Source organism: Podarcis liolepis (genome assembly GCF_965112155.1).
Source record: "Podarcis liolepis genome assembly, chromosome: 12".
NCBI classification, from domain to species: domain Eukaryota; kingdom Metazoa; phylum Chordata; class Lepidosauria; order Squamata; family Lacertidae; genus Podarcis; species Podarcis liolepis.
Window position 1 is genome coordinate 3,512,660 of NC_139563.1, and position 14,840 is coordinate 3,527,499.

Sequence of the window (14,840 nt, forward strand, 5' to 3'; positions counted from 1 at the left end):
GGAAGAGTTAGAGGAGTATTGAAGCAGAAAATATTTGGAGAATGGAGAATATTTAAGGATTATATAAGATCATATGATACCAATCACACCATATTAGCAGAACTTGAGTGATACTTGTAAACACAACAAATACCGTTTGTGGAGTAGACGGGAACAATATTAAAGAATATAAAACTGTGCGGAAGAAACGCCGACAGTATAAACAGTACAATGAGAATGATTGGAAGACTTGTTTTGTTAGAAGTCTTTTTTATTTAAGTGTTTTAATTAAGTATTAATTAGGTAGATTATTATTATTATTTATGTACGTAAATTTGCTTTTTCTTCTTTCTTTTTTCTGTATTTTCTTCCTTTCTTCTTTCTTAATTGTTTTTCCTTTAATTTTCTTTTTGTAGTGTCGTTGTTGTTTAGTCGTTTAGTCGTGCCCAAACTCTTCGTATGAGATTGTAAATTCTTTGTATGTGTGTGTAATTTAAATTAATAAAGATTGATTTAAAAAAAAAGGAAAGAAGGAAGGAACAGGTCCCTGCCCCTAGGAGCCTACAGCATCTCTGGGTTTCGTTTGGGTTATAATCTATGTTGTAACTCGATGAAAAGTGTCCATTTGCATGGAACGATGAGAACCGAGGCTCCGAACGAATGACTTGCAAAATACCCGCACCGAGTTTTATGCTGACACCCTCGATCATAATCTGCCAGGGCTTGCGTGCTGCTTAGATACCGAGGAAACATCCCATTGGTCCTTGCAGGTGTCAAGCCCGGCCTGCTGCCATGGAAACCAAACTTTCCCCTCCTGCCTCAGTCTCCATGGTGACAACGGAATTTGAAAAAAGGGGATGCTGAGAGCTGGCCAGTCACATCAATGCAAGAGGGGCAGCCTATGGGAATATTTGAGAATCTTGTACCCCCCTCTTCTGTTCACGTGGAATGAGAGAGAGGCTGGGAAGCCTGTTTCAAAATAGTATTTTGTGGGGTGGGGGAATTGAAAGCCGGGAAAGGAGTTCAGAGTGACGTACAGTGGTGCCTCGCAAGACGAAAAGAATCTGTACTGTGATTCTCTTCGTCTAGCGGTTTTTTCGTCTTGCGAAGCAAGCCCATTGACGGATTAGCGGATTAGCGCTATTAGCGGCTTTTAGCGGCTTTTAGTGGCTTATCTACTGATCGGATCAGCTGATAAGCGGCTTAGCGGCTTAGAAAAAGGGGGGGGGAGGGAAAAAACCAGCAGGAACTCGCAAGACATTTTCGTCTTGCGAAGCAAGCCCATAGGAAATTCGTTTTGCGAAGCACCTCCAAAACGGAAAACTCTTTCGTCTAGTGAGTTTTCCGTCTTGCGAGGCATTCGTCTTGCGGGGCACCACTGTACCTAGTTCTCCCCTTTCTCGTTTAATCCCCCACAACAACCCTGAGAGGTAGGCCAGGCTGAGAGGTCAACCAGCGAGCTTCATGGCAGAGGGGGGTTTCGGACCCAGGCAGAAATTAAAAGACGCAAGCAATGACAAACCTAGGTAAAGCAGCTGCTGGGTGACTTTGGGCCAGTGACACTTCTTTGAAGTCTCTCAGCCCCACTCACCCCACAGAGTGTTTGTTGTGGGGGAGAAAGGGAATGGAGAATGTTAGCCGCTTTGAGACTCCTTCAGGTAGTGATAAAGCAGGATATCAAATCCAAACTCTTCTTCTTCTTCTTTTCTTCTAAAGGTAAAGGGACCCCTGACCATTAGGTCCAGTAATGACCAACTCTGGGCTTGGGGCGCTCATCTCACTTTATTGGCTGAAGGAGCCGGCGTTTGTCCACAGATAGCTTCCGGGTCATGTGGCCAGCATGACTAAGCCGCTTCTGGCGAACCAGAGCAGCGCACGGAAACGCCGTTTACCTTCCCGCCGGAGCAGTACCTATTTATCTACTTGCACTTTGACGTGCTTTCGAACTGCTAGATGGGCAGGAGCAGGGACCGAACAATGGGAGCTCACCCCGTCGCGGGGATTCGAACCGCCGACCTTCTGATCGGCAAGTCCTAGGCTCTGTGGTTTAACCCACAGCGCCACCCGCGTCCCTTATGACAAACCTAGACAGCATCTTAAAAAGCAGAGACATCACCTTGCCGACAAAGGTCCGTATAGTTAAAGCTATGGTTTTCCCAGTAGTGATGTATGGAAGTGAGAGCTGGACCATAAAGAAGGCTGATCGCCGAAGAATGGATGCTTTTGAATTCTGGTGCTGGAGGAGACTCTAGAGAGTCCCATGGACTGCAAGAAGATCTAACCTCTCCATTCTGAAGGAAATCAGCCCTGAGTGCTCACTGGAAGGACAGATAACGAAGCTGAGGTTCCAAGACTTTGGCCACCTCATGAGAAGAGAAGACTCCCTGGAAAAGACCCTGATGTTGGGAAAGATGGAGGGCAGAAGGAGAAGGGGACGCCAGAGGACGAGATGGTTGGACAGTGTTCTGGAAGCTCCCAGCATGAGTTTGACCAAACTGCGGGGGGCAGTGGAAGACAGGAGTGTCTGGTCCAGGGGGTCACGAAGAGTCGGACACGACTAAACGACTAAACATCAACAACTCCCAGGTCCAAGTTCCACACTCTGAACCACGATGCCACAATGGCTCTCACCTTGCCACCACTCATGGCTGGGGCTCCTTCCCTTTGGAGAGTCCTGGGTTCAAATTTCGCTATTACCATTTTAATTCAGAGCTCCCAAGGACTGCACTGCTCTAGCAAGGCAGCAAGGCCACCTGCCTGTGTGTGTGTGTGTGTGTGTGTATTCAAGCGCTTGCTTGGCCTCACTGCGTCTCCCTGCTATTTCCCTTCCTTCCAGCTCTTGCAAAGGAGGTCATTTCCATCACGATCCCTTGATTGAATCTGACGCCGAGGCCCAGCTCTCAGTTTCCCTTTGCTTTCCACAGAGAGTCGCTCCCGAAAGCCTCTTAACCACCAGCTCTTTGCTTGCTGCAACTTAAAATCCATTTGCAAAAAGCCGTTTGCCGCCTTTATCGCACAACCACCCTGCGAGGCTGGGCAGGGGCGCTAGGAACCTCTGCTGGTCACAGAAGTGTTGAACAACGATTGTAAAATATTGCCTAAAGTGTATAAATTGCTGCTGGAATGGAATTTGAAAGATGAAGAGGTCGAGTCAGTTACAATACATTGGGCCAAGGATTTTGGGTATAACATACAGCTAAAAGAGTGGGAAAGGATTAAAGGAAGGATTAAAATTAACCGCATGCAAAGCTTTGAAAGAAAACGCGATGAAAATGATGTACAGATGGTGTATTACACCAGTGAAATTAGCTAAAATGTATAAAGCAAATAACAAATGTTGGAAATGTAAAGAAAAAGATGGATCTTTTTATCACATGTGGTGGGAATGTAAGAAAGTGAAAAGCTTCTGGGAAATGATATATAAAGAGATGAAAAAGATGTTGAAATATACATGTATAAAAAAAACCAGAAGCATTTCTACTTGGCATTGTATGGAGGATATTAATAGACAGAATAATAAACTGTTTTTATATGCAATAACGGCAGCTGTACTATTGGCACAGAAATGGAAACTCGAAGAATTACTGACAAAAGAGGAATGGCAGTCGAAATTAATGGACTATTCAGAATTAGACAAGATGCAGGAAGGATTCGAAACCTGCGGGATTAAAGATTCTCAGAGGACCGGAGTAAACATGTGAACTATCTGAAAAGCAATTGTAATCAACAGATTATGCAATAAGTTTTGTAAGGAGGACTGTGTGAAATATTGCAGAGAAAAGTATGAAGAGAACTATTAGTGAAGGATTATTAAAAGGAATAGTGAAATTAATGAAATGCAGATTAAGGGATAAAGATGGAAAAACCTTCAGATGTGGTTGATGGAAGTCCAAAATACTGAATAAGGTGAGAAAATATGTTGTATGTGGGTTTTTTTGGAAATTCCATGTAAAAATTAATAAATATATATATAGGTAAAGGGACCCCTGACCATTAGGTCCAGTCGTGGCCGACTCTGGGGTTGCGCGCTCATCTCAATTTATTGGCCGAGGGAGCCGGTGTACAGCTTCCGGGTCATGTGGCCAGCATGACTAAGCCGCTTCTGGCGAACCAGAGCAGCGCACGGAAACACCGTTTACCTTCCCGCCGGAGTGGTACCTATTTATCTACTTGCACTTTGACGTGCTTTCGAACTGCTAGGTTGGCAGGAGCAGGGACCGAACAACGGGAGCTCACCCCGTCACGGGGATTCGAACCGCCGACCTTCTGATCGTCAAGTCCTAGGCTCTGTGGTTTAACCCCCAGCGCCACCTGCATCCCTTAATATATATATATATGAAGCTCTGCTGGTCCATTGAAGCGCTGGTTCTCTGTCTGAATCATTGGCCAGTCAGCTGCCACCCCAATCCGGACCCAGGAGGGTCTCCCAATCTTCTTATGACCTGGTTAGGGGTGTCAAAGATTCTCCCCTGGAGGGCAGAATTAGGCCTGCAGAGATTCTGGCATGCGTGCCAAGACATGCCCTGCCCTGCGGGCAACCGCTGCATGCGCCACTGAACATGCCAGGCACATCAGCCACCTCTGGGCACGAACGACAACATTGGGAAGGGGGAGGCATGGAGCAGGGAGAACGGAGACCATCGCTGACTGTTCAGTTTACTGGAAAGAAAAGCCTCCAGGGCAGCAGCAGCAGCTCAGCTCCAAGAAGAATTCGCTCAGTAAATGCGCTGGGTTATGTAAGCTCTTTGCACATATAGATTTAGAGCAGTCTCAGCCAACCTGAGGACGTTTGGACCCAGGCACCTGGCATAGCTCAGCTGGTAAGACTCTTAATCTCATGGTCCCCCACCGTTCTACCCGGACACTGAGGTCCAGCTCTGAGGGCCTTCCCTCATTGCGAGACGTGAGGTTACAGGGAACCAGGCAGAGGGCCTTCTCGGTGGTGGCACCCACCCTGTGGAACGCCCTCCCACCAGATGTCAAAGAGAAGAACAACTACCAGACTTTTAGAAGACATCTGAAGGCAGCCCTGTTTGTTGTTGTTTAGTCGTGTCCGACTCTTCGTGACCCCCTGGACCAGAGCACGCCAGGCACTCCTGTCTTCCACTGCCTCCCGCAGTTTGGTCAGACTCATGTTTGTAGCTTCGAGCCCTGTTTAGGGAAGCTTTTAATGCTTGATGTATCACAGTATTTTAATAATATTTTAATATTTTTTTGGAAGCCACCCAGAGTGGCTGGGGAAGCCCAGCCAGATGGACGGGGTATAAATAATAAATTCTTCTTCTTCTTCTTCTTCTTCTTCTTCTTCTTCTTCTTCTTCTTCTTCTTCTTGTGGTCCCTTGCAGCACCACGGTTCTGGGACTCTTATCGGCCCCAGGAAGCGGCTAGGAATCACAGGTAGGGAGAGCTGCTGCTGCACTCATTCATTCATTCATTCATTCATTCATTCATTTATCCATCCATCCATCCAGGTAGAACGGTGGGGGTGGAGACGCTCCTTCAGAGCCTGCTTGGTGAGCTTGCAAGACCAGGGCAACCCAATCAGATGGTTGGGGTACAAATAAAATCATCATTATCATCATCATCATCATCATCATCATCATCATCATCATCATCTAGGTGGCGCCCATAAGGACCAGATGGGCGAATTCAGCACTGTGCTGGGCCCGGGGGTGACCCGTGAAACGCTGTCCAGAACCTGTCCAGAATCCGAAGGTTCTGCTAGGAGTCAGTCCGACAGAGCCAAGGCAGGACACGAGGCAGGAAACCAGGCAAGGACAGGTACAGGATCTCAGGCAGGATCTGGCATACAGCAATGTTGCTCCCGCAACTCGGGGCGGGGTCCGACAGCCTTTTATCTTTGTTGGGGTAGCAGCCGGTCCTGATTCCCCAGCGACTCACCTCCCTGTCTCGCCCAAAGGCGAGCACTCCTCCTGCAAGGACTCAGGTCTCTCCTTCTCTCAGACCTCAGTCTCTGCAGCTCAGGGGACGTCGGTGGGTTACTTGGACTACTGCAATGCTCTCTATGTGGGGCTACCTTTGAAGGTGACCCGGAAACTACAACTAATCCAGAATGTGGCAGCTAAACTGGTGACTGGGAGCGGCCACCAGGACCACATAACACTGGTCCTGAAAGACCCACATTGGCTCCCAGTAAAAGCTTCTTTAGGGAAGATTCAATGTTTAACAGACCACTGTATTTTAATACTTTGTTGGAAGCCGCCCAGAGTGGCTGGGGAAACCCAGCCAGATGGGCGGGGTATAAATAATAAATTCTATTCCATTCTATTCTATAAGCTTCCTTAAGATTTATTGAACCAGTATCTTAAGCTGTGAGTACACCGTAGATCTAGAGTCTGTGGCTTCATTTACTGTATTTTTTGCTCTATAATTCACTTTCCCCCTCCTAAAAAGTAAGGGGAAATGTGTGTGCGTCTTATGGAGCGAATGCAGGCTGCGCAGCTATCCCGGAAGCCAGAACAGCAAGAGGGATTGCTGCTTTCGCTGCGCAGCGATCCCTCTTGCTGTTCTGGCTTCTGAGATTCAGAATATTTTTTTTTTCTTGTTTTCCTCTTCCAAAAATTAGGTGCATCTTGTGGTCTGGTGCGTCTTATAGAGCGAAAAATACGGTAATCCCCCTTCCTAGTGATTCCTTCGTTTGCTACTGTTGAGCCACCGTTTGCCATTAGCCTCCAAAAACCTCTTCCATGGAAGGCGAGAGTCGGACACAAGAAGCTGCTGTACACAGGATCAGACCACGTGCTCAACCAAAGAACTGCTCCAGAAGCTCTGCAAACGCCATCTTGGCAGTCGAGATAACCCCACCATTAATTGCTAGTTGTTGTAGCAAAGAGCTCATCTATGTTTAGATTCACTTGCTCTGATATAAGCTAATTTGCTTTGATGCTCTCCTTATCTGCGGGCTCAAGGGACTGGGCTCTCAGCCCAGAAAGTGCAGCTATCTGTAAGGTCTGAGCATTTTCCACCTACGCCTTCATCTGGGCAGGTGAAATGAGGTTTGCCGTTTTGTGTATAATGTAGGCACGTTGGCTTGGGTGCGGGCAAGCCATCTCCTTGCTGCGGTGTCCGTCCCAGGTCTGCAAAGGCGGGGAGACCTGGCAGGCTGCTTTGCTCCAAGTCTACACCTTTCTTTAATAAAGCATTCGAACGGGCCATTCTGATGTTTTGACATCCTCCTTTGGTATCCTTGCACCCAGCCCCTCCTGGGAGAGCTACTTTGGGGTTGGAGGATGGGTGGCAGCTAACAGATTGAGGTTGAATCCTGACAAGACAGAAGTACTGTTTTGGGGGGACAGGGAGCGGGTGGGTGTGGGGGACTCCCTGGTCCTGAATGGGGTAACTGTGCCGCTGAAGGACCAGGTGCGCAGCCTGGGAGTCATTCTGGACTCACAGCTGTCTATGGAGGCGCAGGTCAATTCTGTGTCCAGGGCAGCTGTCTACCAGCTCCATCTGCTATGCAGGATGAGACCCTACCTGCCTGCGTACTGTCTCGCCAGAGTGGTGCATGCTCTGGTTATCTCCCGCTTGGACTACTGCAATGCGCTCTACATGGGGCTACCTTTGAAGGTGACTCGGAAACTGGTGACTGGGAGCGCCCGCCGAGACCACATAACACTGAAAGACCTGCATTGGCTCCCAGTACGTTTCCGAGCACAATTCAAAGCATTGTTGCTTACATTTAAAGCCCTAAACGGCCTTGTTCCAGTATACCTGAAGGAGCGTCTCCACTTCTATCGTTTTGCCCGGACACTGAGGTCCAGCGCTGAGGGCCTTCTGGCGGTTCCCTCCCTGCGAGAAGCCAAGGGAACCAGGCAGAGGGCCTTCTCAGTGGTGGCGCCCGCCCTGTGGAACGCCCTCCCACCAGATGTCAAAGAGAAAAATAACTACCAAACTTTTAGAAGGCATCTGAAGGCAGCCCTGTTTAGGATTGCTTTTAATGTTTAATAGGTTATTGCATTTTATTGTTTTGTTGGAAGCCGCCCAGAGTGGCTGGGGAAACCTAGCCAGATGGGCGGAGTATAAATAAATTATTCTTATTCTTATTCTAATAAATGGCAACTAGGCATTCCGTTTTGGCAACTGTAGCCCTGGTTTAAGGGAGCCATTTGGCGCCTATCTGCCTGCCGCCTGGGAGACCAAAAGGCTTCTTTCAACACACGGATTCCAAAGCAACTCTCTTTCTTTCCTTTGCCAGGCCAGGAGAAGAACAGACAGCCGAAAGTGTGACCTGGACTGTACAATAGACCGTTTATTCAAATGCACATCTATATACATGGATGAAGAGGCCCCCTCCATGCGTCCAGAGATGCTCCCGGCCACTTCCCTTCAGAGCATCGCCAAGGTGGCTGTTGACGAGGACAGGCAGAATCCCTCCCTACCCAGCAGTTAATCCGGCAACTGCCCTTGTGAGCGTGTGTGTGTCTCTTGTTCTCACTATTTTGCCATTTCTTCAGCCACCGCCTTGCCCATCTTGTCTTTGAGGTAGGCTGTCTTCTGCCACTCTGACTTCAGGTCAAGCCATTCGTAATAGGGAACCTGCAAGACGTGGAGGGGAAGAGAGAAAGAGGAGATGATGATGATGATGATGATGATGATGATAATAATAATAATAATAATAATAATAATAATAATAATAATAATAATTTATTTATACCCCACCCATCTGGCTGGGTTTCCCCAGCCACTCTGGGCGGCTTCCAACAAAGTATTAAAATACAGTAGTCTGTTAAACATTAAAAGCTTCCCTAAACAGGGCTGCCTTCAGATGTCTTCTAAAAGCCTGGTAGTTGTTGTTCTCTTTGACATCTGGTGGAAGGGCGTTCCACAGGGCGGGCGCCACTACCAAGAAGGCCCTCTGCCTGGTTCCCTGTAACTTGGCTTCTCGCAGGGAGGGAACCGCCAGAAGGCCCTCGGAGCTGGACCTCAGTGTCTGGGCAGAACGATGGGGGTGGAGACACTCCTTCAGATATACTGGACCGAGGCCGTTTAGGGCTTCAAAGGTCAGCACTGACACTTTGAATTGTGCTCAGAAACTAGGCCAGGCCTCAGCTAGAAAAGCCCTGCCAGGCATTGCATCTATTCCTGGGCAGAGAAGATCAGCCAAAGATTCTCATATTCATTTATGAAACATCAGTTCTGTATTTGTTCAGAATCTTTTCAGTATTCAGGCATTTCAACAGCAAGCGACATAACCCAGTTAAAAGGTAAAGGTAAAGGGACCCTTGACCATTAGGTCCAGTCGTGACCGACTCTGGGGTTGCGGCGCTCATCTCGCTTTATTGGCCGAGGGAGCCGGCGTACAGCTTCCGGGTCATGTGGCTAGCATGACAAAACCACTTCTGGTGAACAAGAGCAGCGCACGGAAACCCCGTTTACCTTCCCGCCGGAGCGGTACCTATTTATCTACTTGCACTTTGGTGTGCTTTCGAACTGCTAGGTTGATAGGAGCAGGGACTGAGCAACGGGAGCTCACCCCATCACGGGGATTTGAACTGCTGACCTTCTGATCGGCAAGTCCTAGGCTCTGTGGTTTAACCCACAGCACCACCCGCGTCCCTTATAACCCAGTTAGTATCACATAATTGCACTAGAATTAAAGAGGTTTCTTTAGATATTGATAGATGGGAGTCATTAAACCCCAGTCTTTGGGGAAGAGTTCATATACGCAACTCCCTCGACTGGCTTGGCTTCCAGACTGGGTTGTGTCTGTGCGTGACACAGAGTGTTTTCCTGATCAGAAGCGCTTCTCTGTGAGCATCTCGCAGCCACCTTGGCTTCTACGCACGTGGGGATTATCCAGAGTGGCTCTGAGCCAGTGGGGCTGGCAGGGAACGGTGCCACGGTCTACCCAGACAGCCGGCCAGCGATAATCTCTGTCCCCTTCCACCCTGGTGACTCTCAATGCCTCAACTTTCCACCCAACTTTGTACAAACAAGCGGCTGGCCGGCACCTGGAGGAATGAAAGCTGGAAGATCGGTGGGCCGTGGGAAAATGCAGTAGAGTTGGAGCAAACAGATTAAGGGCTGAAACATTGATGGCCGGAGGGTTAAGCGGCCTCACGCAAAAACGGTGTTCATTGGCAGGATGCAGAGACAGGGACGGGCTGCTGTTTTCAGCAGTTTTGGGAATCAGAGCAAAGCGCATGTGCTTTTTTCCTTTTTTAGATAAGCCTGTGGTGACCTCAGATATGCAGATGACACAACCTTGTTGGCAGAAAGTGAGGAGGAATTAAAGAACCTTTTAATGAGGGTGAAAGAGGAGGGCGCAAAATATGGTCTGAAGCTCAACATCAAAAAAAACCAAAGATCATGGCCACTGGGCCCATCACCTCCTGGCAAACAGAAGGGGAAGAAATGGAGGCAGCGAGAGATTTTACTTTCTTGGGCTCCATGATCACTGCAGATGGTAACAGCAGTCATGAAATTAAAAGACGCCTGCTTCTTGGGAGAAAGGCGATGGCAAACCTAGACGGCATCTTAAGCAGAGACATCACCTTGCCGACAAAGGTCCATATAGTGAAAGCTATGGTTTTCCCAGTAGTGATGTACGGAAGTGAGAGCTGGACCATCAAGAAGGCTGATCGCCGAAGAATGGATGCTTTGGAATTCTGGTGCTGGAAGAGACTCTTGAGAGTCCCATGGACTGCAAGAAGATCAAACCTCTCCATTCGGAAGGAAATCAGCCCTGCGGGTTGTTGCGGAGATTAAATGAGGAAGGGGAAAGACCATGTATGCCGCCTTCAGCTGCTTGGAGGAAAAGGATAGCAATGGGCACATAGCTCAGGGTTGCGTATGTGGACAATCACCCACCTTGCCTCTATCCTCACAACAACCCTGTGAGGTAGGGTAGGGAGAGATAGTAATCACCCTGTATGGACGGCTGGGATAGCTCAGTAGGGCATGAGACTTTCAATCTCAGGGTTGTGGGTCTGAGCCCCACGTTGGGCAAAAGATTCCTGCATTGCAAGGGGTTGAGCTAAATGACCTCCAACTCTGTGATTCTGCAGTTTGAATCCATAACATAAGAACAAGACTCTAAAATTGCTCTGATCTGCTCTGTCTCACACACAGCTCCTGCCATCCTTCAAAGTAGGAGAAGCGGTAAAGCCTCTCCCGGTCTGCCCCACGGAGGACCTTAAGGTCCATAAATAGCAACACCCTAGTGGTCCCGGGCCCTAAGGAAGTCAGTTTGCCTCAACCAGAGCCCAGGGCCTTTTCAGTGCTGGCTCCGGCCAGGTGGAACGCTCTGTCTCATGAGACCAGGGCCCTGCGGGATCTGATTTCTTTCCGCAGGACCTGTAAGACAGAGTTGTTCCGCCTGGCCTTTGGCTTGGAGTCAATTTGATTCCCTTCCCTTCTTTCTTTTTTCCTTTCTCCTTCTGTGATGGAACTCCTACTTGGGGACTTCCCTGGCTTTTTTCTGGCCCACATAGGACCAGTCTGGATAGCTGGCCTTGGTGAAGATTTGACTTTTTCATCCCCCAAAAGTTTTTGAGTTTTTGAAATGAGGCAGCATTTTAATGTTGTATTTTAACCTTGTTTTTTAAGTTGTATTTCAATCAATTGTTTTTATACCTGGTGTTAGCCGCCCTGAGCCCGGTCTTGGCTGGGGAGGGTGGGGTATAAATAAAAATTATTATTATTATTATTATTATTATTATTATTATTATTATTATTATCCTAATGCTGGCGAGAATAACCCAGGAATGTCTGGGGCCCTCAAGTTGAAGTTAAAGGGCTGTCCCTTGGAAGTTGGAGCAAGCTTGCTTTCTCTTGCTCTGGAGGGTAGGGCTTCAAGTTACAAGAAAGGGACTAAACATCATTACAGTGGTACCTCAGGTTACATACGCTTCAGGTTACATAAGCTTCAGGTTACAGACTCCGCTAACCCAGAAATATTACCTCGGGTTAAGAACTTTGCTTCAGGATGAGAACATAAATCGTGCTCCGGCGGTGCGGTGGTAGCAGGAGGGCCCATTAGCTAAAGTGGTGCTTCAGGTTAAGAACAGACCTCCGGAACGAATTAAGTACTTAACCCGAGGTACCACTGTATTATGAAAATGCTCTGATCTGCTCTGTCTCACACAACAGCTCCTGACATCCTTCAAAGCAGGAGAAGCGGTCAAGCAGTCTTCTTTGCAAGTCCGGAGTCAATTTATCCACAACCACCTTTGCCAACGGGGTGCCCTTGAGTTGTTCTAGACTGCAACTCCCAACAGGACCAGCCAGCATGGCTGTGGTGCGCTGCTGGGGGCACCAGGTTGGCAAAGTCTGATCTGCAAAAAGCAGACGCACACAGAATCACAGGGAAGGCAGTTCAGCGTGAGCTCAGTCAAGGCTATACAGAGCAAGCAGGGGCCTGTTGGAGGGAGCCTGGCCTGGGCTCCCCCTCCCCTCCTGGCCCCCAACGGGGTGGGGGGGAGGCGTCAACTGTGTCTGCATCCGACATCTCTCCACCCCCCACCCCCCTTTGCCCTTTCCTCCAAGCTGCCGGAGAGCAGAGCAGGGTGCCGAGCTATAATTGCTTCCAAGGAGCTAAATAATGTATGATCGCTGTTTGAGTGCAGCCTCTGCCCCCCCTCTCCCCCCCCCCCGCCCCACCCCTGGAGCCCTCCAGCGGGCAGCCTGACGCCAAAGAGAAAGAGAGAGAGAGAGCGGTCAAGAGCCAGGAGGAATGGCGGCGCTCCCCCTGCTCCAAGCCACTCCTGGGGAACTGGGGCGAGCGGACGCAGGGCTTTCCGCCATTCCCTGGTGGGGGGAGAACAGGGGAGGGGCGCAGAGCAGGGGGGGAGTGCTCCAGTCATATCTCCATCCTAAACCGGGCAAAGGCAGGCTGCCCCCCCCACCTACAATAATCCTGCCCACCATGACGCAAATCAAGGGCATTTGCATATGCCCTTTTCTTTTACTCTTGCTAGAAGCTTGGCCTGGCCCTCACTGGTTCTGGAAGGCTCCTATAGAAGGGTCCCGTATGCACAGAGACTTGGCGCCTGCCCATTAATAATAATAATAATAATAATAATAATAATAATAATAATAAATTTTATTTACACCCTGCCCTCCCCAGTCAAGACTGAGCTCAGGGCAGCTACACCAATAATAAAAAGTTGATTAAAATACAACATTAAAATGCAGCTTTTTCGCATCGTTCAGCCACTGAGGTCCAGCTCCGAGGGCCTTCTGGCAGTTCCCTCCCTGCGAGAAGTGAGGTTACAGGGAACCAGGCAGAGGGTCTTCTCGGTGGTGGCGCCCACCCTGTGGAACGCCCTCCCACCAGATGTCAAGGAAATAAACAACTGTCTGACTTTTAGAAGACATCTGAAAGCAACCCTGTATCGGGAAGCTTTTTAAGGTTTTAAGTTTTATTATGGTTTTATATATACTGAAAGTTACCCAGTCAGATGGGTGGGGTACAAATTGTTGTTGTTCTTGGACCACAAGGTGAACATGAGTCAACGGTGTGATGCAGCAGCATAAAAAGCTAATGCTATTCTAGGCTGCATCAACAGAAGTATACTGTCCAAAGAAAGACAGAACATTCTTTATGTATGCTACAACAGCAGAAAGAATTCTCATCGCAAAGTATTGGAAGACAGAAGACCTACCCACCGTGGAAGAATGGCAGATGAAGGTGATAGACTATATGGGATTGGCAGAAATGACGAGCAGAATCCGAGACCAGGGAAAAGAGGCGGCAGGAGAAGATTGGAAGAAATTCAAAAACTATCTTAAGAAATATTGTAAAATTACTGAATGTTAGAATGACGCTGGTTTTAAAAACTAAGGGGTTCACAGCTGTAAGGGTTAAATTTAAAGAAAAATAGAGGATGTAAATTATATAAAATTAAAGAGTAAGGCTTTGCTGGGAAATATTTGAAAATAGAATGCAGAAAGGGGAGGTATGGGGAAGTCGGAGAAAGAAGTTACAAGAAAATAAGGATTTGAAATTATACTTGTTATTTGTTTTTGTGTTTGTTTGTGTTATTTGTATTTGTTTCAAAAATTTGTGAAAAGTGAATAAAAATTTATATAAAAAAAAGAAGTATACTGTCCAGATCAAGAGAAGTAATAGTACTGTGGTACCTCTGGATGCGAACAGGATCCGTTCCAGAGCCCCATTCGCATCCAGAAGCGAACGCAACCTGCATCCGCGCATCTGCGGGTCACGATTCGCCGCTTCTGCACATGCGAGTGATGTCATTTTGACCGTCTGCGCATGCGCGAGCGGCAAAATCCGGAAGTAACACACTCTGTTACTTCCGGGTTGCCACAGCACGCAAACCAAAAATACTTATCCTGAAGCTACTTCAACCCGAGGTATGACTGTACCGCTCTATTCTCATTTCGCCGGACTACATCTAGAATACTGTGTCCAGTTCTGGGCACCACAATTTAAGAAGAATATTGACAAGCTGGAAGGTGGGCAGATTGAGGACGATCAAGACGGAGGGCAGATACAAGGGTCTGGAAACCAAGCCTTCTGAGGAACGGTTGAAGGAGCTGGGCATGTTTAGCTTGGAGAAGAGAAGAATGAGAGGTAAGACGAAGGCCATTTTCAAATATCTCAAGGGCTGTCCCGTGGAAAATGGAACAAACTTGTTTCCTGCTGCTCCAGAGGGGAGGACCCAAGCCAATGGATTCAAAGATTGACAGTAGAACGGACGACCTCAGAAGGTCTAAGGGAGCTGGGCATGTTTAGCCTGGAGAAGAGGAGGTTAAGGGGTGACATGATAGCCATGTTCAAATATATAAAAGGATGTCACATAGAGGAGGGAGAAAGGTTGTTTTCTGCTGCTCCAGAGAAGCGGACACGGAGCAATGGATCCAAACTACAAGAAAGA

At 48.2% G+C, this 14,840-nt stretch overlaps 1 protein-coding gene across 1 annotated transcript in view; it reads right to left on the bottom strand.

Moving 5' to 3' along the window:
- Window positions 1-8,230: 8,230 nt before the first annotated feature.
- Window positions 8,231-14,840, bottom strand: part of TBRG4 (transforming growth factor beta regulator 4) — a 33,725-nt gene continuing 27,115 nt past the window's right edge. The window contains exon 11 of the mRNA XM_083466941.1: window positions 8,231-8,535. Within this exon, the coding sequence (XP_083323067.1) occupies window positions 8,434-8,535 (102 nt within the window). The 3' untranslated portion in view covers window positions 8,231-8,433. The remainder of the gene's footprint in view (window positions 8,536-14,840) is intronic.